Source organism: Hyla sarda, chromosome 3 (genome assembly GCF_029499605.1).
Source record: "Hyla sarda isolate aHylSar1 chromosome 3, aHylSar1.hap1, whole genome shotgun sequence".
Lineage (NCBI taxonomy): Eukaryota > Metazoa > Chordata > Amphibia > Anura > Hylidae > Hyla > Hyla sarda.
Window position 1 is genome coordinate 170,603,772 of NC_079191.1, and position 23,908 is coordinate 170,627,679.

The 23,908-nt window shown below is 47.0% G+C and overlaps 1 protein-coding gene across 2 annotated transcripts; it reads right to left on the minus strand.

Moving 5' to 3' along the window:
- Positions 1–1,818: 1,818 nt before the first annotated feature.
- On the minus strand, positions 1,819–23,575 carry LOC130360672 (receptor-transporting protein 3-like). Of its 2 annotated transcripts, XM_056563218.1 has the most exons (3): positions 23,512–23,566; positions 7,560–7,745; positions 1,819–2,441 (listed from the first exon to the last, which is right to left on the minus strand). In XM_056563218.1, exons 2-3 carry the CDS (start codon positions 7,739–7,741, stop codon positions 2,093–2,095), a joined length of 531 nt encoding a protein of 176 aa, XP_056419193.1. In that variant the 5' UTR covers positions 7,742–7,745; positions 23,512–23,566; the 3' UTR covers positions 1,819–2,092. The 2 variants fall into 2 exon arrangements, 1 of the variants encoding a protein (XP_056419193.1); XR_008890754.1 differs by lacking the exon at positions 7,560–7,745 and having other exon boundaries at positions 2,325–2,441; positions 23,512–23,575.
- Between the last annotated feature and the right edge of the window lie 333 nt (positions 23,576–23,908).

The following is a 23,908-nucleotide window of genomic DNA, read 5'->3' on the forward strand; positions in this document are numbered from 1 at the left end:
AACCTGCAAAAAATGCGTTGAACATAAATAAATAGTTGCTAATAGCTAAACATTTAGTAGTCCATGTTGGTTATGTAAGAATTTAGCCTGCATAACAAGCAAATACCCTTGTGCAGACAGTATGAAAACAGCAGTTATAGTAATAGTTTAGCAAAGCACTGCAGATCACAGCACACAGTCTCTTTGCATTCTTATATAAGGCACCCATGTCTTAGGTGAAGGGTAACAAACAACAGCAGCAGCATGGAGAACATTATGGAGCAGTAGTGAGCAATGTAAACTGTGAATCAACAATAACAAAACAAAAGGGAAAAAAACAGCTCACTGTTTTATGCAGAGTCAGTAGCCTGTTTCAGATACAGTCTGCTGCAAATAAGATAACCAATACTTGTCTACATCAGGGGACTAAGTAGTGTGCAAGAAACATCTAACCTGAGACTGATTTGGGCTGTGTGCAGTGATCACAGCGCTATGCAGAGTTTCAGAGGCTTCACCAAAGACCATCTTCAGTCCACACTGAGATCTTTCTTCAAGTATCCTGCTTCCAGCTCCAAGAAGGAGAAACTACTAGCCAGAAGTTGAGAACCAGCTGTTAATGAACCCTTTTGCTAACACAAAACTCTTTTTGTTTTTGTTTGTATAACTGTTTATTTAATAGGTTTTTCATTTTAACATAGAGGAAAAAAAGGACATGTACAATGAACATATTCAAGATGTAGTTACAAAGCAATTCGAGCATGCATGTGTATGAGGGAATTATAAGTGATGCAACCATTCAGGGGAAAAGGGGTAAAAAATTTTTTTTATATCAACCGGTTGAGACCGCTATTCAGCTGTTTTCTTTCTACATTCATTTTTTTCAACATAATAATTTTGATTATATGTGGTATATGAAAATAGATTTGAGAAAAGAACAATAAAGATGCCTTCCGACTTTGTCTAAAGGAACAAAGAATACTATTGAGTGATTTGCTAGCCCATGATCTTTGCATTTGGAATTAACATTTACCATATATACTCAAGTATAAGCCGAGTTTTTCAGCATGATTTTTCGTGCTGAAAACGCCCCCCTTGGCTTATACTCGAGTGAACTCTACGCCTGTCAATCCCTTCTCAGTGGTCTTCAACCTGCGGACCTCCAGATGTTGCAAAACTACAACTCCCAGCATGCTGGGAGTAGTAGTTGTGAAACATCTGGAGGTCCGCAGGTTGAAGACCACAGTGGCCTTCGTCATCATCCAGACACCCCCCCCCCCCCACCCCTTTGGTTTTCTACTCACCTCCCCTCCCCTCGGTGGGAAGGAAGGGTGGGCTGGTCCGGGCCATCTATGCTGCAGGGAACGTCCGGTGGGGAGGATTAGTCGTTCCAGGCTGTCCATCTTCACCGGGAGGCCCTCTTCTCCGCTCCAGGCCCAGCCCCGGACTAGTGACGTTGCTTTGACGACGACGTGCAGGGACGGCATGCTGCTGCGCAAGGACAGCCCGGAATGACTAACCCTCCCCACCAGACGGTCCCTGTAGCATAGATGCCCCGGACCAGACCACCCTTTCTTCCCACCGAGGGGAGGTTAGTAGAAAACTAAAGGGGGGGGGTCTGGATGATGACGAAGGCCGCAGTGGTCTTCAACCTGCGGACCTCCAGATGTTTCAAAACTACTACTCCCAGCATCCCCGGACAGCCAATGGCTGTCCGGGCATGCTGGGAGTTGTAGTTTTGCAACATCTGGAGGTCTGCAGGTTGAAGACCACTGAGGGATTGACAGGCGGTGATGATGGAGGGGGGGGATGATGACGGGGTGATAATGAAGGGGGGGATGATGACGGGGTGATGATGAAGGGGGAATGGTGACAGGGTGATGATGACGGGGTTGTTAATGACAGGGGTCTGGATGATGACATGGGGGGATGATGTATTTCCCACCCTAGGCTTATAGTCGAGTCAATAACTTTTCCAGGGTTTTTGGGGTGAAATTAGGGGCCTCGGCTTATATTCGGGTCGGCTTATACTCGAGTATATACGGTAATTATAGACATGATCAAAATGGTGCCAGTGATTTGCAGGTTGTATCGCTGGAAGTAATGATATCTACATTTATAAAACATCATTGTCTTTGTTACATACACCTTCAATACAATCTTCACACAGATCCTTCTCGTGAGGTTTGGTCCTTATTTTAGGATACTTTCTATCTTGGATATCACTGTCAATCTTCTCCCTATAACAGTTTTTCCTGATTTTTAAAATGAGATTTTCCAGGATTACTTTGACATTTTCCTCCTTAAATTTGGGATTGATAAAGTTGTCATAGTCGCATTGCCGACACATCTGCCCAAAGGGGCGTAGAAGGACTGTGCCTGTCTTGGTTTTTCCAAGAGAGTAGTGAAAGATAAGTGAAACTCGACTGGAGTTCCAAAAATGAGAACATTTCGAGCAGGTGAAACTACAAAAAGAAATACAATATTAATTATAATAATAGGAACAAATGTGTTGTAGTGAAGCTTTATTATACACAATTACTACTGTATGTGCAGGTTTGCAGCACTGGTCTACCAGAGCTGGATGGATCCTAGCACTGAAAAATAAGGAGCCCAAAAGGGTCAACCAGAGAAAATCCCATTTGGATCTGGCTTAAGATCCAATCACTGTTATAAAATGTTTCATGTTACATTTCTACAACTACATTGACGTGGTCTGAAATGGCAGGAGGTGCTCAATCCCAACTGCAGTTGTGCACCTACGCTGGGGTGGAGGTACTGCACTTGTGGTCCATTGCTATGGGCGATCCCCAGCATATTGTGCATACAATGGAGGATGCCTGCAGATGGTCACAAGTACCACAATATAGGTTCACTGCTGTGGTAGATGTAAACAATGACATTAGCTAACCCTCAAAACTGATGTAAAATTGAGACATTAGCCAGTATATCCTTATATGAAGGAAATACCTGAGCCCGCACACCAACGACAAGGTTTCTCAAGTGGTACGGGACCTAACACTAACCTACTTGTGCCCAGGGCCGGTTCTAGGCTTAGCGTGGCCCTAGGCAAAATCAAAAGTGGTAATAGTGCACTAACCAGATTTGCACCTTTTTGGTCACTTCAAATACCATAAAAAAATCTAAAATGCAATTGAAAAGTCCCATCAAAACAAAAATGGTACAGATATAAAAACTACAAATCACAGCACAAAAAATGACCCTCATACATCCCCATATACAGAAAAATAAGAGTTATAGGGATCAGAATTATATTTTTGTATAGTTCCCCCACATTAGGTAGGCAGTATAGTTACCCCAACATTATGTAGGCAGCATAGTTCCCCCACATTAGGTTGGCAGTATAGTTCCCCCACATTAGGTTGGCAGTATAGTTCCCCCACATTAGGTAGGCAGTATAGTTCCCCCCATATTAGGTTGGCAGTATAGTTCCCCATATTAGGTTGGCAATATAGTTCCCCCACATTAGGTTGGCAGTATAGTTCCCCCCACATTAGGTTGGCAGTATAATAGTTCCCCCATATTAGGTTGGCAGTATAGTTCCCCCCACATTAGGTTAGCAGTATAGTTCCCCCCACATTAGGTTGTAGCTCCCCCACATTAGGTTGGCAGTATGTTCCCCCACATTAGGTAGACAGTATAGTTCCCCCCACATTAGGTAGACAGTATAGTTCCCACACATTAGGTTGGCAGTATAGTTCCCCCACATTAGGTTGGCAGTATAGTTCCCCCACATTAAGTTGGCAGTATGTCCCCCCACATTAGGTAGACAGTATAGTTCCCCCACATTAGGTAGACAGTATAGTTCCCCACATTATTTTGGCAGTATGTTTCCCCACATTAGGTAGGCAGTATGTCCCCCCACATTAGGTTGCAGTTCCCCCCCATTAGGTTGGCAGTATGTTCCCCCACATTAGGTAGGCAGTATGTTCCCCCACATTAGGTTGCAGTTCCCCCCATTAGGTTGGCAGTATGTTCCCTCCATTAAGTTGGCAGTATGTTCCCCCACATTAGGTTGGCAGTATGTTCCCCCACATTAGGTTGCCAGTATGTTCCCCCACATTAGGTTGCAGTTCCCCCCATTAGGTTGGCAGTATGTTCCCCAACATTAGGTTGGCAGTATAGTTCCCCCACAGTAGGTGCAGTATAGCTCCCTTACATTAGGTTGGCAGCATGTTCCCCCACAATAGGTGCAGTATGTTCCCCCACATTAGGTTGGCAGTATGTTCCCCCACATTAGGTGCAGTATAGTACCCCCACATTAGGTTGGCAGTATAGTTCCCCCACATTAGGTTGGCAGTATGTTCCCCCACATTAGGTTTCAGTTCCCCCCATTAGGTTGGCAGTATGTTCCCCCACATTAGGTAGACAGTATAGTTCCCCCACATTAGGTAGACAGTATAGTTCCCCCACATTAGGTTGGCAGTATGTTTCCCCACATTAGGTAGGAAGTATGTTCCCCCACATTATGTTGCAGTTCCCCCCCATTAGGTTGGCAGTATGTTCCCCCACATTAGGTAGGCAGTATGTTCCCCACATTAGGTTGCAGTCCCCCCTCATTAGGTTGGCAGTATGTTCCCCCACATTAGGTTGCAGTTCCTCCCCATTAGGTTGGCAGTATGTTCCCCCCCCCCTTAGGTTGGCAGTATGTTCCCCCACATAAGGTTGGCAGTATGTTCCCCCTCATTAGGTTGCCAGTATGTTCCCCCACATTAGGTTGCAGTTCCCCCCATTAGGATGGCAGTATGTTCCTCAACATAAGGTAGGCAGTATAGTTCCCCCACATTAGGTGCATTATAGCTCCCCCACAATAGGTTGGCAGTATAGTTCCCCCACATTAGGTTGGCAGTATGTTCCGCCAAATTAGGTTTCAGTTCCCCCCCATTAGGTTGGCAGTATGTTCCCCCACATTAGGTTGGCAGTATAGTTCCCCCACATTAGGTTGGCAGTATGTTCCCCCACATTAGGTTGCAGTCCCCCCCCATTAGGTTGGCAGTATGTTCCCCCACATTAGGTTGGCAGTATAGTTCCCCTGCTCATTGCTCCCCCCTCTCCCCCTACTTTTTACATTTTTCATATTTCCTTACCTGGCCGCGCTCGGCAGGCTCAGGTAATGTGGCCGGTCTTGTGGGCTGTGGGGATAATATGACAAGTGATGTCTCCTGTGGCTCCTCTGCCCAGCGTCAGGGACATCACTCATCATTTCCTGCAGCCGCGGCTGCTTATGTTTAGCAGTCCGGCTGATGATGAGTGACGTCCCTGACGCTGTGCAGAGGAGCCGCAGGAGTCGTCACTCATCATATTATCCACACAGCCCACAAGGCCCGCCGCATTACCTGAGCCTGCAGACCGCGGCCAGGTAAGGAAATATGAAAAATAGAAAAAGTAGAAGAGTCCGGGCCCACCGCTGGTCGCGGTTTTAAAGTGGCTGCGGGCGGGCTGCTAATCTTTAACAAGCAGCCGGCGCTGCGGCCACTTTAAAACAGTCCCCCCCCCCACTGAGCAGCGGCATGGGGGCCCCTGGGGGATCGGGCCCTAGGCAATTGCCTTGTTTGCCCCGCCCTAACGCCGGCCCTGCCTGTGCCGAATAAGCAAAACAAGGAACCAAATTACAGCAGCTTTAGGTCTGACTTGTAGACTGCTCCCAGGTTACCTCCAGTCTGTATGAGCACACAATGGGAGGGGGGAGACAGGCTACAAGCCCCATCCTGGTTGGCTAATATATTGCTGGCCTCACAGGTGAAATCCTAATGCTACACAATATGATAAAAGGGTGCATTAGTATAAACTTTTAACATTAAACAGCTTACATTGACGTGGTCTGAAATGGCAGAAGGTGCTTAACCCCAAGTGCAGTTGTGCACCTACGCTGGGGTGGAGGTACTGCACTTGTGGTCCGTTGCTATGGGCGATCCCCAGCATAATATGCATATAATGGAGGATTCCTTCAGACGGTCACAAGTGCCAACAACCAACCAGGGAAGGGCTTGTAATGTGTCTCCCTACTCCCATTGTATGTGTGCTCAGCCACACTGTAGGTAACCGGGGAGCAGTCTACAAATCGGACCTAATGCTGCTGTAATTTGGTTCCTGGTTTTGCCTATTCCGCACAGGTAGTTTAGTGTTTGGTCCCGTACCACTTGAGAAACCTTGGCGTTGGTGTGCGGGCTCAGGTATGTCCTTCATATAAGTATATACTGGCTAATGTCTCAATTTTACATCAGTTTTGAGGGTTAGCTAATGTCATTGTTTACATCTACCACAGCAGTGAACCTATATTGTGGTACTTGTGACCGTCTGCAGGCATCCTCCATTGTATGCACATTATGCTGGGGATCGCCCATAGCAATGGACAACAAGTGTAGGACCTCCACCCCACCGCAGGTGCACAACTGCACTTGGGGTTGAGCACCTCCTACCATTTCAGACCACGTCAATGTAGTTGTTTAATGTTTAAGTTATGAGTGTTACGCATCCACACATTTATCTGGTGTAGGATGTCATTTTGGTACCTGTTACCATCTGCAGGCATCCTCCATTGTATGCATATTATGCTGGGTATGGCCGATAGCAATGAACCACAAGTGTAGGGCCTCCACCCCACCGTAGATGCACAACTGCACTTGGGGTTGAGCACCTCCTGCCATTTCAGACCACGTCAATGTAAGCTGTTTAATGTTACATTTCTACCATAGTTTGTGACTAATCAAACAGTTTAACTGGAAGATTCTATCACCTAACTTGATCTGCAAAATATTCTTAATTTAACATGTTTTCAAATAAGTTTAAGAAAACTAACTAAAAAACTAATGTCAAAAATGTTTACCTCACCACATTAATTTCACAAAGATGGCACCATAACCAAGCTCAGTAGATAAATATGGTATTAAAGTAACAGAATGTACATTCATATGGTATCAGAACTAAGCTTAGTACATAAAACTAAACTCAGTACATAAATACAATGCCAGAATTAAGCTCAGTAGAAAAAAACTGTGACAGAACTAAGTGTAGTACATAAATACAATTCCAGAACTAAGAGCTGTAAATAAAAATGGTACCAAACATCACCACGTGCAAGGACAGTTAATAAATATGGCAGATAACTACGTTTACTAGAGAGGAAGTATAACATCAGTGAAACCTCTCATAATGCTGCCCACTTTAACAGCATCATTATCTTATATAATCAGACGTTTCAAATTTAATTAATTGTACCCTTCAACAAACCCTGCAGCATATGTAAATTCTTTCTGCAGACAGCAGAATTGGAATTAACACACCAGAAACATCTGGCAGGGAAATTCCTCCATGTTCACAGTTCAGCAGAATCCTATTGAATACAATGGGACTCTGCTGCTGCGGAATCACGGAGCGGATTTCCAATGTGGAATTCCACACAGAAATTCCAACATATGAACATAGCCTTAGTAAAAGACAAGTATCAAATTCATACTTATGAACTGGGAAAATCCTATCATTTTCAGAGTATTAAAAAGGAAGTGGAGTGTTGATTCCACTAGAGGGTATGAATAGATCATAGGAGGTTTAGATATTCTTACCAGGCAAACTTTGTGGTTTGTGAAATCTTCCACCCTTTCTTTTTCTGTTCTTCAGTTAAATTGTCCTCTAGACTGTAGCTGAACTGCAGAATCCACCTTTTTCTATATATTTCTTCTAAATCTTTCTTCTGCAGGCTATAAAATGTATCAATCCAGATATTTCCAGATGATATTCCAGCCATTGCTCTAAAATTTAAGACATAACAACTAAAGTACTAAAGAAAATATAGCCTCAGGATGTTCCTTCTTTTCTGTTTCATGCTGTAATCATTCTAACTAGTATTTTACCTAGTTATATGCAAATTTAAACATTGCAATGAAACACTTAAATACCAAATTGCATTACAAAAATGCTAAGCAAAATGTTAAAAAAAAGGCTCTGCTACGGACTCACTTAAATGGGCACTGTCAGATATAAAAACTTTTTATGTGTTTTACTTCTTAATACACTTCTTCAAAAAAATTAAGACAACTTTGAAAATCCCACCACTAGGGGTCCCCATACCTCATGGGACACTGATGAGTCCCATAGCGGCATGAGGATGTCCAAAAGTCATGGACACCTGATGGCTGAATGACAAGACTGCAGGAGAAACACAGCAGGAGCAGTGAGTCACCAGAGTGAGGGAGGGGGAGGAGTCTTCACAGTGCAGGGAAGAAAGAGACACGTCGCCTCCCTTTGACAAGATGGAAAAGACAGTGAGCAGTGTTAATATGCTATTTTTTGTGAAATATGGGTGATAGAGATTTAAAATCACATGTATGTGAAATGTGAAATGAGTTACATAACTTTGTGACGTAAGTACACACAGAATTATTCTGTTCCTTTACACTAGCCTTTTTCTGTATACCATTGTAACGGTTGTGGTAGTTGGATCCACTGACCTGTGAGGAAGATGGCTTGGGCCATACCAGGGAGCGGAGTCTAAGATGCCACTGGTGCTCACCAGACCCCGCCGCGAAGCTGGATGGTCTTGCTGCAGCAGGCGGCACATAGGTACCCCTGATACGACTTGTCCCCACAGGCAGCCGAGGTATATCATGGCACAGGAAGGATGAGGCAACGCCTAGTCAGGAATAGCAGAAGGTCAGGACTGGCAGCTCAGATGCGTGGTCAGGAAACATAGCAGAAGGTCAACAGGCAGGCCGCAAAGAGGCATGGTCAGGTCACGGAGTGGAAGGTCAGAACACTGACAGGGCAATACACAGAAACGCTTTCTCTAAGGGCTCAGGGCACACAAAGATCCAGCAACAGATAGAGGGAGGTGAAAAACTTAGGAGGCACCCTAGGAGGCAGGGGCACGTGCCAGAGAACAGAGACAGCGGAGAAGACAGCAGAAGTAGAAGGTAAGTGACGGCCCGAGATTTGCATGCGGGCGCGTCCCGTGATGCGAATCCCGGGCCCACCGGAGGAAGCAGGAGGAGAGCACTCACAGCCAGAGTGGGTGGCTGTACCACTCACCGCAACAGTACCCCCCCCCCCCCCTTTTGGTCTCCCCCTGCTTTTGGGTCTTAAGAATTTTCAGAGCAAGTCATGGCCAGAATCTTCTCCTCCAGCTCCCACGACCTCAGGACCGAATCCCTTCCAGTCTATTAAGAAAAGTCGTCTTCCCCTTACAGTCTTAGTGGCCAAAATTTATTTGACTTCAAGAATATCAGAGGAGCCAGAGACTGAAGAGGAAACAATGTGCTTTTGTGAAAACCAATTAAAGACCACAGGTTTGAGGAGGAAGACATGAAAAGAATTCTGGATATGTAAGGAGGCAGGCAGACGGAGCTTGTAAGACATAGGATTGATTCTGTGCAAAACCAGGTCCCAGGAAGCGAGGAGCCAACTTATAACTGAGAACCCTAAAACAAACATACTTAGAGGAGAGCCAAATTTTGTCACCAGGAGAGAAAGTTGGAGGAGGTCTTCTCTTCTTATCCGCTTGAGACTTCATATGGGAAGAGGCGCAAAACAAGGAGAGGCGTGTCTGCTGCCAGATGGACATAAAATCCCATACTTGAACATCAATGGCTGGAAATAGAGATGAGCGAAGTTACAGTGATTACATTCGTCACGAACCTCGCGGCTCGGCGGCTGCTGACTTTAGCCTGCATAAATTAGTTCAGCTTTCAGGTGCTCCGGTGGGCTGGAAAAGGTGGATACAGTCCTAGGAGAGACCTTCCCCAGTCGTTCCCGCTACGTTTTTTGACTACGAACCTTGTCGTCTGCCTTGACCTTCTGCTACGTTGACTACGCCTCCGCCTCATCCTCCCGTACCTCGCCTTGCCCAGTTACCTGTATGGTCAAGCCGTATTGGGGGTAGCGACCTGGGTGTCGCCTGCCGCAGCAAATCCATCCTGCTTTGCAGCGGGCTCTGGTGAAGACCAGCGGCACTTTAGACTCCGGGACCAGTTCTCCACAGAACGAGCAAAGGTGGCCTTCGTCATCAGTCTCCTGTCTGGTAGGGCCTTGGCCTGGGCTACTCCACTATGGGATTGCAGTGATGCTATCACTACTAATCTCCAGGCATTCCTGATGGAATTTCGCAGAGTTTTTGAAGAACCTGCCCGAGCTTCCTCCGCCAGGGCAACTCCACTGAATATGCCATCCGGTTCCGGACCCTGGCATCAGAGTTGTCTTGGAATAATGAAGCTCTCTGCGCTACTTTCAAGAGGGGATTATCTAGCCAAATAAAGGATGTCCTCGCTGCCCGGGAATTGCCATCTAACCTAAATGAACTGATACAATTGGCATCCCGGATTTATATCTGTTTCTCTGAGAGATGTGAGGAACAACGTCAAGAAAGAGAATCAGCAAAACCTCGATGCTTTCCTCGCTTGGCACCTGTCTTCCAACAACCACCACAACCTTCTACTTTGCCTCCCGCAGTGGAGGCTATGCAGGTGGATCGGTCTCGCCTGACTCCGCAAGAAAGAACTCAACGCCGAGCTGAGAATCTGTGTCTGTACTGCGCCAGTGCTGATCATTTTCTCAAAGATTGTCCTGTACGTCCACAGCCACAGGGAAACGCTCGCACCTAGGGTTTGTTGGAGAGGCCTCCCTAGGTGTGAATTCCTCCTCTCCATGCTTAAATATCACAGTTCAGCTTCATCTTCCTTCTAAAGTGAACCTCTCACTCTTGGCCTTCCTGGACTCTGGCTCCGCTGGTAACTTCATTGATACCCTTCTAGTGCACAAGTATCTTCTGCCAGTTCTACGTCTCCCGAAACCGCTGTTCATCTCCACGGCCAATGGAGAAAAACTGGACTGTACCGTGCTATACCGCACTGAACTCCTGTTAATGCAGGTCGGAGTCTCACACAGAGAGTACTTGTCCTTCTATGTGCTTCCACACAGTACTTCTCCTCTCTTACCGGGTCTACCTTGGTATCAACTCCATGCCACACAGCTGGATTGGAAGACCGGAGAAGTCCTTCACTGGGGTCCGCACTGCAACAATCATTGGATTCAGGTACGGGTGACTAAGTTGGAACCATCTTCTCGTCCACTGCCCGGTTTGCCTTCCTTTCTACTGAATTTTGCCGACGTCTTTAGTGAAAAGCAAGCCGAAGGTTACCTCCACATCGCCCCTACGATTGTCCTATTGACCTGCTGCCTGGCACCACACCTCCCAGGGGCAGAATCTACCCCCTATCTGTTCCCGAAACTCAGGCCATGTCTAAGTATATACAGGAAAATCTACAGAAGGGATTCATCAGGAAGTCCTCCTCCCCTGCTGTAGCCGGTTTCTTTTTTGTTGAAAAGAAGAACTGATCTCTACGACCTTGCATAGACTACCGTGGCCTGAATAAGATCACTGTTAAGAACCGCTACCCGCTTCCTTTGATCACTGAGTTGTTTGATCGTCTGCGAGGGGCCAAAATCTTTTCCAAGTTGGATCTTCGTGGAGCCTATAATTTAATCCGTATACGAAAAGGGGACGAATGGAAGACTGCATTTAATACTTGTGATGGTCATTTTGAATATCTGGTGATGCCTTTTGGACTCTGTAATGCTCCAGCGGTCTTCCAGGAGTTTGTCAATGACATTTTCTGTGATCTCCTATACTCCTGTGTTGTTGTCTACTTAGATGACATTCTCATCTACTCGCCTGATCTCCATACTCATCGTTCTCACCTCCGCCAAGTTTTACAGCACCTCCGAGACAATCATCTCTATGCTAAACTTGAAAAATGTACTTTTGAGAAGACCAGTCTTCCATTCCTGGGGTATATTGTCTCCAGTCAATGCCTGCAAATGGATCCTAACAAGTTGTCCGCAGTACTGGGTTGGCCTCGACCTTCTGGCTTGAAAGCGATTCAGTGCTTCCTCGGCTTTGCCAATTATTATCGGCAATTTATTCCGCATTATTCCACCTTGGTTGCCCCCATCGTGTCTCTTACTAAGAAAGCGGCTAATCTGAAGGTCTGGACTCCAGAGGCCGAAGAAGCCTTTAAACAGTTAAAATCTGCCTTTGCTTCTGCCCCTGTGTTGTCGAGACCAGACTCAGCCAAGCCATTTATTTTGGAAGTGGACGCTTTTTCGGTCGGTGCAGGCGCTATATTGACACAAAAAACTTCCAAAGGAAAAACTGTAACCTGCGGTTTCCTCTCTAAAACCTTCTCACCTGCAGAGAGAAACTATACAGTAGGAGATCGTGAGCTTTTGGCTATTAAGTTGGCCTTGGAAGATTGGGGCTATCTCTTGGAGGGTTCAGTACATCCACTTACCATTTTTACTGAACACAAGAACGTGCTATATCTACAGACTGCTCATCGTCTCAATCCTTGTCAGGCCCATTGGTCTCTGTTTTTCTCCCGATTTTTTTTTTCTTTATTCATTTTTGGCCAGCAGAGAAGAATCATCGTGCTGACGCGCTATCTAGATCCTCTGAGGTTCAAGACCAAGAATCACATCCTCAGCATATTATACCTCCTGATCGTCTAATTTCTGCTGCACCAGCAACTCTTCAGCACCTGCCTCCTGGGAAGACCTACATTTCTCCCCGCCTGAGACTCCGAATCTTGAAATGGGGTCATTCCTCTCTTTTGTCCGGCCATGCCGGAATACATAAGTCCTTGCAACTCATCTCCCGACAGTACTGGTGACCATCTCTGAGAAAAGATGTCGTTGACTTTGTCTGCTCTTGTTCGGTCTGTTCCTGGGACAAGACCCCTCGTGCCAAGCCTACTGGTCTTCTACAACCTCTGTCAGTTTCAGAGCTGCCCTGGACCAACATAGCAATGGACTTTATCACCGACCTTCCATCTTCCAGTGGCAACATGGTCATCTGGGTTGTGGTTGACCGGTTTTCTAAGATGGCTCATTTTGTGCCCTTGCCAGGGTTGCCATCAGCCCCGAAGCTAGCCAAGCTATTCTTCGCTCACATCTTCCGTCTCCATGGACTACCTACCCATATTGTCTCCGATCGGGGGGTCCAGTTCATTTCCAAGTTCTGGAGAGCCCTCTGTTCCCGCCTCCAAGTTAAATTGGACTTCTCCTCGGCTTACCACCCTCAATCCAATGGTCAAGTCGAAAGGGTGAATCAAGTCCTGGGGACTATCTTCGTAATTTTGTCTCCGCTCGTCAAGATGACTGGACTGATTTACTACCCTGGGACGAATTTTCTTATAACTATAGGAATTCCATAGGAGTCCACTGGAACGTCCCCCTTCTTTGTGGTCTTTGGCCTTCACCCTCGTCCACCTCTTCCCTTGTCTTCTTCTTCTGGAGTACCTATGGCTGACGAACTGGTTCAAAATTTTGCCTCCATCTGGCAGAACAGTGTATGAAGTCACAAGTGGAAAGGAAAAATGTTCCATTTGTTTTTAATTGACATGTCTCTTGCCACTTAGGTGGTCACCACCACCACATGACTCATTAAACGTTAGGTTTTATCTTGATTTTTCTCCAACGGGAGCTGGACCTATCCTTTTTCACCATTTCTTGTTACCACGATGAGAAGCGGTTCCTTTTTTCCGTGCTTCCGGATCCCAGGGTATGGCGTCCTTTTCGTCAAGAAGATTGTGGTGAGCTGATCTAACCTACCTCCTTCTGGCACCTTAAACTCCGCTCCCTGATACGGTCCGAGTCATCAGCCACACAGGTGAAGGATCCACATCCTGTTCCAGACCGCCCACATCCAGGTGCGTGACAGAACCATCCTTCTTCCCTACAAAGAAGAATCCAGCTCCGGCAGAAGATGAGGACTTTTGGATAAAGCCCTTCTGAAGGTTCTCTTGAATATATTTAGCCATGGCTTTCGCCTCAGGAACTGATAAAAGATAGATTCTTCCACGAAGAGGCGTGGTCCCAGGCTGTAAGTCAATAGGGACGATGTGGTGGAGAATCTCAGCCTGCTTTTCGCAGAGTACGTCTGAATAATCTTGATATGGAAGAGGCAGGCCTGGCATAGAGGAAGGTGGTGAGACAAACTTAAGCAGGGTAGACTTGAGACAATGATTTTGACAATAAGGTCCCCAGCAGGTGACCTCACCAGATTTCCAGTCGAGAAGTGGAGTGTGACGTTGAAGCCAAGGAAGAGCAAGAAGAAGCTCAGAAGTACAATGAGGAAGCACATAGAACTCAATCTTTTCTTTATGTAATGCGCCCACTTGCATAATGAGAGGTTTAGTGCGAAATAGCACCGTACAGTTCAGGTTTTCTCCATTGACAGAAGAAATGTACAAAGGCTTAGGAAGCTGAGACACAGGGAGATGACATTTTGGGACCAGGGAGGCATCAATGAAATCTTCAGCGGAACCTGAGTCCCAGGAGGCAGAAGCAGAGAAAGAAGTCTTGGCAGGAGTAAAGACTTGAACCAACATGGTCAAATGAGAAGAGGAAGTATTCACACCTAGGGACGCCTCTCCCACATGAGAGCGTTTCCCGAACGCTGGGGACGTATAGTACAGTCTTTGAGAAAGTGCTCTGGACTGGCACAATATAGGAACAAATTCTCATTGCATCGACGGAATCTTTCCAGCTTCATTAGGCGAAAGCAGTCCACTTGCATAGCCTCTTCGGCAGGAGGCAAAGAAGATGGTAAAGGTCGACGTTGGAACACGGGTGCAAGACGGGGAAATCGCCGTGTTCGGGCAGGTTCTCTTTCCAGACGGAGTTCTTCCTGCTTCATGGGAAAACGCACATCAATACGAGTGGCTAAATGGAAAAGTTCAGTCAGGGTAGACGGAGGATCTCGTGCAGCGAGAACATCCTTGATTCTACTGGACAAACCTTTTTTAAATGTAGCATACAAAGCCTCCTCATTTCAAGCCAGTTCAGGGGCAAGAGTGCGGAATTGAACCACGTAGTCTCCAACGAATTGGAGAAGTTCGACAAGAGAAGTTCCCTTGGATGAGGTTCAGAAGAGCCGTCTCGGCTGAGGAGGCTTGTGCGGGTTCCTCAAATATACTGTGGAATTCCGCTAGGAAGGCTGTCAGGTTAGAGGAGACCGGGTCATTACGATCCCAGGGAGGAGTAGCCCAGGCCATGGCTTTTCTGGACATTAGACTGACCACAAACGCCACTTTAGCTTTCTCTGTCGGGAACTGATCAGCCATGACCTCCAAATGCATAGAGCACTGAGTCACGAAGCCTCTACATAACTTAGGATCTCTTTTATACTTTGTGGGCAACGATAGAGGAAGCTTGGATCCCGAAGGAGCTCCATGTACAGGAGGAGAAACAGGAGCAGGTTGCGGCTGCTGTTGCTGTTGGGCGGCAAGAAGTTGTTGCATCATGGCAGACAATTGATTTTGTTTTTGCGCCTGACGATCTAACTGCTGCGACTGTTGAGCCACAACAGTGGAAAGGTCCGAAACATCAGGCAGAGGAATCCCTTCGGGATCTATGGCCGGATCTTACTGTACCGGCTGTGGTAGGTGGATCCACTGACCTGTGAGGAAGATGGCTTGGGCCGTACCAGGGAGCAGAGTCTAAGGTGCTGCTGGTTTTCACCAGAGCCCACCGCAAAGCGGTATGGTCTTGCTGCGGCAGGCGGCACCCAGGTCGCTACCCCTGATATGACTCGTCCCCACAGGCAGCCGAGGTATAGCGTAGCACAGGAAGGATGAGGCAACTCGTAGTCAGGAATAACAGAAGGTCAGGGCTGGCAGCTCAGATGCGTGGTCAGGAAACATAGCAGAAGGTCAACAGGCAGGCGGCAAAGAGGAAAGGTCAGGTCATGGAGCAGAAGGTCAGAACACTGGCAGGACAATACACAGAAACGCTTTCTCTAAGGGCTCAGGGCACACAAAGATCCGGCAAAACTTATAAGAAAGGGACAGGTACAATAACTAATTAGGGCACACTGGCCCTTTAAATCTCAGAGCTCCGGCGCACGCGCCCTAGGAGGCAGGGTCGCTCGCGCCGGAAAACAAAGGCAGTGGGGAAGACAGCAGGAGTAGAAGGTAAGTGACGGCCCGAGATTCGCATGCGGTCACATCCTGTGATGCGAATCCCGGGCCCGCTGGAGGAAGCAGGAGGAGAGCGCTCACGGCCAGAGTGAGTGGCCAGAGCGCTCAGCACAACAACCATCATGTAATTAGGTCTCATTGACTCCATAGAGAGGTAATCTCACATACCCCTATGATCAAATAATTGTGGGTCACAGTTCTGTGCAGTCATGTAAAGTTGCATCACTAGGTACATAAAGTTACTGAGGCGTAATCATCAGAATGTAAGTTACTGGAGTATTGCCATTCTTCTACAAAGCTTCATCATAAAACCCCTTCACTAATTCAGGCATGAACAAGGGAGTCTTAAAAGGGTTGTCCCACCCAAAAAAATCTTTGTGTGCAGGCTTGGGCTGGAAAAAATATAAAGAAAAAAAAACATACCTATAGAAAGAAAAGAAAAATTAAAAAAATTAAATGTTCTTTAGGCTAAAGTGTTCATGGTGGCATGAACTGCATACCTTAAAGGGGTACTCCGGTGCTCAGACATCTCATCCCCTATCCGAAGGATAGGGGATAAGATGCCTGATCACGGGAGTCCGGCCATTGGAGACCCCCGGGATCATGCACGCAGCACGCAGTTTGTAATCAGTCCCCGGAGCGTGTTCGCTGCGGGACTGATTACCGGCGACTACAGGGCGGGCGGCGTGTGACGTCACGCCCCGTGTGATGTCACGCTCCGCCCCTCAATGCAAGCCTACGGGAGGGGGCATGACAGCTATCAGCGGCGGGACTCCCGCGATCAGGCATCTTATCCTTTGGATAGGGGATAAGATGTCTAAGCACCGGTGTACCCCTTTAACCCCTTAAGGACACAGCCCATTTTGGCCTTAAAGGGGTACTCCGCCCCAGACATGTTATCCCCCTCAATGCAATAGACTTGCATTCAGGGGGCGTGGCATGACATCACATGGGGGCGGAGCCATGATGTCACAATACTCCATCTCCTGCATCGCCCGTCATCAGCCACAGAGCAATCCTCGCTCTGTGCAGCTGAGAAACGGGGGTGCTGCAGGAGAGCTCGGGGGACCCCTGTGGCGGGACCCCCGTGATCAGACATCTTATCCCTTTATAGGGGATAAGATGTCTAGGGGTGGCATACCCCTTTAAGGATACATTTTCATTTTTGCATTTTCTTTTTTTCCTCCTTGCCTTCTAAGAGGCATAACTTTTTATAAATTTTTTTATCTACAGACCCATATGATGGCATTTGTTTTGCATGACCAGTTGCACTTTGTAATGACACCTTTCATTTTAACATAACAGATATGGCACAATCAAAAAAATATTATTTGTGCAGGGAAATTGATAAGAAAACCGCAATTTGGTAACTTTTGGAGTGTTAAGTTTTTACGCTGTAAAATGGTAATACTGACATGGTAAAACTGACATGTTTTCTTTACTCTCTGGGTCAATACGATTAAAACAATTTTTTTCATGTCAGGAACTGTCCAGAGCAGGAGCTCTGGATAGTTCCTGATATGGACATAGGTGTCAGCAGAGAGCACTGTGGTGAGACAGAAAATAAATTTAAAAAAGAAAAGAACTTCCTCTGTAGCATAGAGCAGCTGATAATTACTGGAAGGATTAAGGATTATAGTATATTACACAAGTGCAATAGAACGTACCACGATAGTTGAGAGATTAGCAAACATTTCTGTTGTCATCATTAGTCCTGAGTCTATAACTGGCTCACTCATAATGTAACCTATCTTAGGCAATACTTTGACTTGAAGTAGTCACAATAAAATGCATTCAAACAGATATCAACAAGATGTTTACAGTCTGAGTATGTATGTCGCTTTAACCTCTTTGGGACGCAGGGCGTATGCATATGCCCTGCATCCCCGAACCTTAAGGATCGGGTGTACTTGTACGCCCTGAGCATGTCTGGTCCCCGCCGCTCACCGGGTGGGGACCAGACCGGGATGCCTGCTGAAATCATTCAGAAGGCATCCCGGCACATCACAGAGGGGGGTCCTGAGGTCCCCCCATATCGGCGATCGTAAATACAAACCGGCGATCTGCGGGGATTCCGGGTCATCTGGGTCAAGTGTCACCCGATGACCCGGATAAGGATGGTGACCAGTGGTGTAGTATACACACCAATCACCATCAGGACTGTACTGGGAGGTGGCAGTATTTAACTACTGGGGGGACACACTGTAACAAACCACATCCTCATGTAATCTGCTTTCTACTGGGGTGACACACTGTAACAAACCTCATCCTCATGTAAACTCCTTATGACTGGGATGACACACTGTAATAAAACCCATCCTCATATTATTAACTTACAACTGGGGTGACACACTGTAACAAACCCCCTACCTATGTTTTCCTTACAAACAGAGAGTTTGCATCCTTTGCAAGAAAGGATGCAAGTAAGGATGAAAATGTACCACATGTTACGAAAAACAAACTTGGAATCAGAATAAAAGGTAAAAGCATCCCAGAGTTATTAATTCATAAAGTGACAGTGGTCAGAATTGCAAAAAAGGGCTGAGTCCTTAAGGTAAAAATAGGCCTAAGAAAGTCCCTAAGTGGTTAAAAGGCTTTTCAGGCAATGTCTATCCAGCCTAGGCATGCCCAAGCTGTATCAGTTCCACAAAAGTTAAAGGGGTATTCCAGGAAAAAACTTTTTTTTTTAATATCAATTGGCTCCAGAAAGTTAAACAGATTTGTAAATTACTTCTATTAAAAAATATTAATCCTTTCAATAATTATCAGCTGCCGAAGTTGAGTTGTTGTTTTCTGTCTGGCAACAGTGCTCTCTGCTGACATCTCTGCTTGTCTCGGGAACTGCACAGAGTAGAAGAGGTTTGCTATGTGGATTTGCTTCTAAACTGGGCGGTTCCCGAGACACGTGTCATCAGAGAGCACTCAAACAGAAAAGAACAACCCAACTTCAGCAGCTCATAAGTACTGAAAGGATTAAGATTTTTTAATAGAAGTAATTTACGAATCTGTTTAACTTTCTGGAGCCAGTTGATATATAAAAAAAAGTTTTTTCCTGGTTAACCCCCTTTAAGCAATCTGCCCTGAGTGGATGCCTGGACAAGCCTGAACTCTAAAATGCATAATATAATGGGAGCAAAATATTAATAGACTTAAAATATGGCAAAAAATGTTAAAACATTTGAAAGTAATGGTACATTATATAGGTTATTTAAAGTTGATTGTTTTGATCGGCAACCAAAAATCTCTAGGATATATCCAGAAGTGTCCAAGAAGCAATTTTTTTGTTGTCCATTGTTAATAGTATTGAATGAAACTCTAATATAAAACTAGGGATGCACCGATATATCGGCGGCCGATACATATCGGGGAAATCCCGAAACAACAAAAAATGTGTCGATAATGACCCACCTCCCCTGCCCGCCCACAGCACAAGTTGCAAACACTGCCAGTGGCAGAGGCACTCGTGGAGGGTGCAGGGGGGGGGGGGGGTGGCCGCAACATCTGGGGGGCGCGCTCTCCGGGATAGGAATACTTCTTTTTATGTGCCCGGGCCGGCTCCCGTGTATGGCTGCAGGCGGGGGCCGACCAGAGCATATAAAACCTAATACTGTATACTAAAAACCAGGGTGCCTCCAGCTGTTGTGAAACTACAACTCCCAGCATGCCCGGACCCGCAAAGTCTGTCCGGGCATGCTGGGAGTTGTAGTTTCACAACAGCTGGAGGCCCCCTGGTTTTAAGTATACAGTATTAGGTTTTATATGCTCTGGTCGGCCCCCGCCTGCAGCCACACACGGGAGCCGGTGCATTGCCGTAGAATGAGATTTGCCATAGAATGAGATGGTCCGCCTCCATCACATCCTATTGGCTCTCTCTTGTCACGTGACATATTTAAACGTCATGCATCGATGCGCACAGCAGTGTCAGTTTGGCTATAACAGGGAGAGGATCTCCTCACCCTGTGATAGCTGAAGCTGTACGGAGCTCTCATGGCCTCTGTGGCCCGACAGAAGTTCACACATGTACGCAGCTCATACGGCTGCCTCATTTACTGTTGATCCACAGCGCTATCGGGATCCCGATGCCGCTGTCATCAGTGTGCGTCCCCGCGAGCACCCCACGCCCGCAGCTGTACTCCCCGTCCCGTTAACGCTCAGGGAGCGGGGGACAGAAAGTAGAGCATCGGGCGCAGGTTAAGTTATTCGCATAGTGCTGCGCATGCGCAGTACTACTTTACCTGCGCCCGATGCTCTACTTTCTGCTCCCTGAGCGTTAACGGGACGGGGAGTACAGCTGCGGGCGTGGGGCGCTCGTGGGGACGCACACTGATGACAGCGGCATCGGGCATAGGAATCCCCATAGCGCTGTGGATCGCTCCCTGAGCGTTAACAGGGGACAGGGAGTAGACCTACGGGGGACGGGGAGTACAGCTGTGGGGGACGGGGAGTAGAGCTACGGGCGACGGGGAGTACAGCTGCGGGGGACGGGGAGTAGAGCTGCTGGGGACGGGGAGTGGAGCTGCGGGCGTGGGGCGCTCGCGGGGACGCACACTGATGAAAGTGCCATCGGGCATAGGGATCCCGATAGCGCTGTGGATCAACAGTACATGTAATAATAGAGTAAATGTATATGAGGCAGCCGTATGAGCTGCGTACATGTGTGAACTTCTGTCGGGCCACAGAGGCCATGAGAGCTCCGTACAGCTTCAGCTATCACAGGGTGAGGAGATCCTCTCCCTGTGATAGCCAAACTGACACTACTGTGCGCATCGATGCGTGACGTTTAAATATGTCACGTGACAAGAGAGAGCCAATAGGATGTGATGGAGGCAGACCATCTCATTCTATGGCAAATCTCATTCCAGGCCCGGGCACATAAAAAGAAGTATTCCTATCCTGGACATCCCTGTGTCCCGGCCCCGGCGTCCTCCTGCGATCCTCCTTCGGTCCTTCGCTTCTCCGCCTCTATGGTCGTACGCACGGGACGTCACTGACGTCCCGTGCGTACAACCATAGAGACGCAGGAGGACCGCAGGATCGTCGCAGGAGAACGCGCGCTGGCCGAGGCCTGGTAAGTGACCGCGTCATCTTCTTCAGTGTTCCGGTCACCGCTCCCCCGGTCCCGGCACCTACTGCTATGGTACTTAGGCCATAGCAGTAGATGTGACCCCGGGCCGGAGGAGCGGTGACCGGAACACTGTGGGGGCAGCAGTACAGACATACAGCCTCCAGCTATACACTGTATATGGCTGGAAGCTGTATGTCTGTGGGGTGGGAGGAAGCTGCCTACTATTGTGGGGGAGCTGCCTAATATTGTTGGGGGGCAGCTGCCTACAAATGTGGAGGGGGGGAGCTGCCTAATATTGTTGGGGGGGAGCTGCCTACAAATGTGGGGGAGCTGCCTAATATTGTGGGAGGGGAGCTGCCTAATATTGTGGGGGGGAGCTGCCTACAAATGTGGGGGGGAGCTGCCTACAAATGTGGGGGGCTGCCTAATATTGTGTGGGGGAGCTGCCTAATATTGTGGGGGAGCTGCCTAATATTGTTGGGGGGGAGCTGCCTAATATTGTTGTGGGGAGCTGCCTAATATTGTGGGGGAACTGCCTACTATTGTGGGGGAACTGCTGACTTAATGTGGGGGGGAGCTGCCTAATATTGTTGGGGGGAGCTGCCTAATATTGTGGGGGAACTGCCTACTATTGTGGGGGAAATGCTGACCTAATGTGGGGGAGCTGCCTACTATTGTGGGGGAGCTGCCTACTATTGTGGGGGAGCTGCCTATTAATGTGGGGGAGCTGCCTATTAATGTGGGGGAACTCCCGACCTAATGTGGGGGAGCTGGCAATCTAATGTGGGGGAATCTAATGAGCGGAGCGCTGTATTTTACCAGAAGACGGGGAGAAGTCATTTTCGGTTTCGGTATCAGTTTCGGCCGTACATTTTTTTTTATTTCAGTTTCGTTTTGGTTCTGAAATTACCATTTCGGTGCACCTCTATATATAACTATTTGTCTCAGACTTATTTGTTTACTGTGATATACAGATATACAGTATATTACTGAAAATAAAATTATGCTCTAGGAACAGTAGTTATTAAATAGCTCAATATCATGACATAATTATCATGGCAAAAGTATGTTCCTATAGCATAACCTAATGTGAAGCAGCTATGTTAACAGCACAATAAGTTCCTATACAGTACATTATGGTATATGACATAAGAGCATGTATATATCTTATAATACTATTCACCTCTAATTAATAACTGAAGTTACATTTTATACTTATTGTACCACTGGTTCAAACTTATTGGAGAGACAAGTGCAGTCACCATAACCTAATTAGAAGATAAATACTGATAAAATACTTCACTATTCTATAATATCACCTCCTTAACTACAAATAAACAGTGTAAATGCAGCAAAATAAGACATACTTTTTGTTCCCCAAAACTGGGGGGGGGGAAGTTGGTGCGTCTTATACGGCGAATACACACCTATCGGGTCGGTCCCGGCTGCCATCAACGGCCGGGACCCGCGGCTAATACAGGACATCACCGATCGCTGTGATGCCCTGTATTAACCCTTCAGACGCAGTGATCAAAGCTGACCGCCGCGCCTGAAGCGAAAGTGACACTAACGCGGCTGCATCGGGAGGGACCTTACCTGCCTCCTCGGTGTCTGCTCCGTGCCGGGATCCCCTGCATGGCCGGCGCTCTCCTTCGTTGTCATCGCGCACGCCGCCCCGTCATCCAATAGAAGCCGCGTACGTGGCGGCGTGATGGCGGCGACGGAGAGTGAGGATACTGGGCAGCAGAGACGTTCCGGAGCGAAGGGGACACCCCGGGGACGCGGCAACAGCGATGGAGGGCGACATCCAGGGCATCGGTGACGAGCGGTGACGGGTCCAGAGTGGCGGGGACACGTGAGTATTACCTCCTATACCAGTGGTCTTCAACCCGCGGACCTCCAGATGTTGCAAAACTACAACTCCTGGCATGCCCGGACAGCCAACGGCTGTCCGGGCATGCTAGGAGTTGTAGTTTTGCAACATCTGGAGGTCCGCTGGTTGAAGATCACTGTGACCTATACTTTACATTGTATTCTAGATTTTCCTCATTTTAAATTGGGTGCGTCTTATATGCCGGAGCGTCCTATAGGGCGAAAAATACGGTATTGCATTTATAATAGCTCACAGATTTGCAAACAGTTGAACAAACATCAACAGAAAAACAAACAGATTAGTTTAAAGGGGTACTCCGCCGTAGACATTTATTCCCTATCCAAGAGGGGTTCTGAACAAATTGGGTTCCGGCGGCAGCGGTCGTGATGTCACGCCATGACCCCCTTATGATGTCATGCCACGAACCCTCAATGCATACACCTTAATGACTTCAGTACAAGGTATTGTGATGCATTCTTAGGTATGTAGAGTGCATCTTAAACCAGACCATAGCACATGACCTAAACTATACTCTGAAAGAATAGCATAAAGTTGTTAAAATAAAAGATCTAAATAAAGGATTTTTTTTAACATTCTCGTATACATACCCAAATGAGTGATGCTGCCTCACAGGATTCCAATTCTATGTGGCGTCTCTTTTATGTCTCACAGCTCTGAAAGAGAATAGAAACTGAAACTGAATGGCATTCAGTGCCTTGATTTTATTGGCAATACTTTATAGGTCACACAGCTATGTTGCCAATGTTTGGTGCCTATAATTTATAACTCACTGTAACTATGGACAGAGAACACAACAGTTTGTGTACAAAGTCCAGAATACAGTTTGAATTTTAGATTACTTTCATGCAGAGCATTTGGGGGCGAAAATGTTTTTTTTGTTTGTTTTTTGTTTTTTTAGCATTTAGTTTAGTTTATTTATGCATCCAGGTATTACTTTGAAGTCTAAAGAGCAATATGAAGACCACTACATTCAATGAAATTGTT

Coding starts and splice junctions, on each gene's coding strand:
- LOC130360672 (XM_056563218.1), bottom strand. CDS start 7,741: ATGGCTGGAATATCATCTGGAAATATCTGGATTGATACATTTTATAGC. Junction 2,442..7,559: donor CAAACCACAAAGTTTGCCTG/GTAAGAATATCT, acceptor TTCTTTTTGTAG/TTTCACCTGCTCGAAATGTT.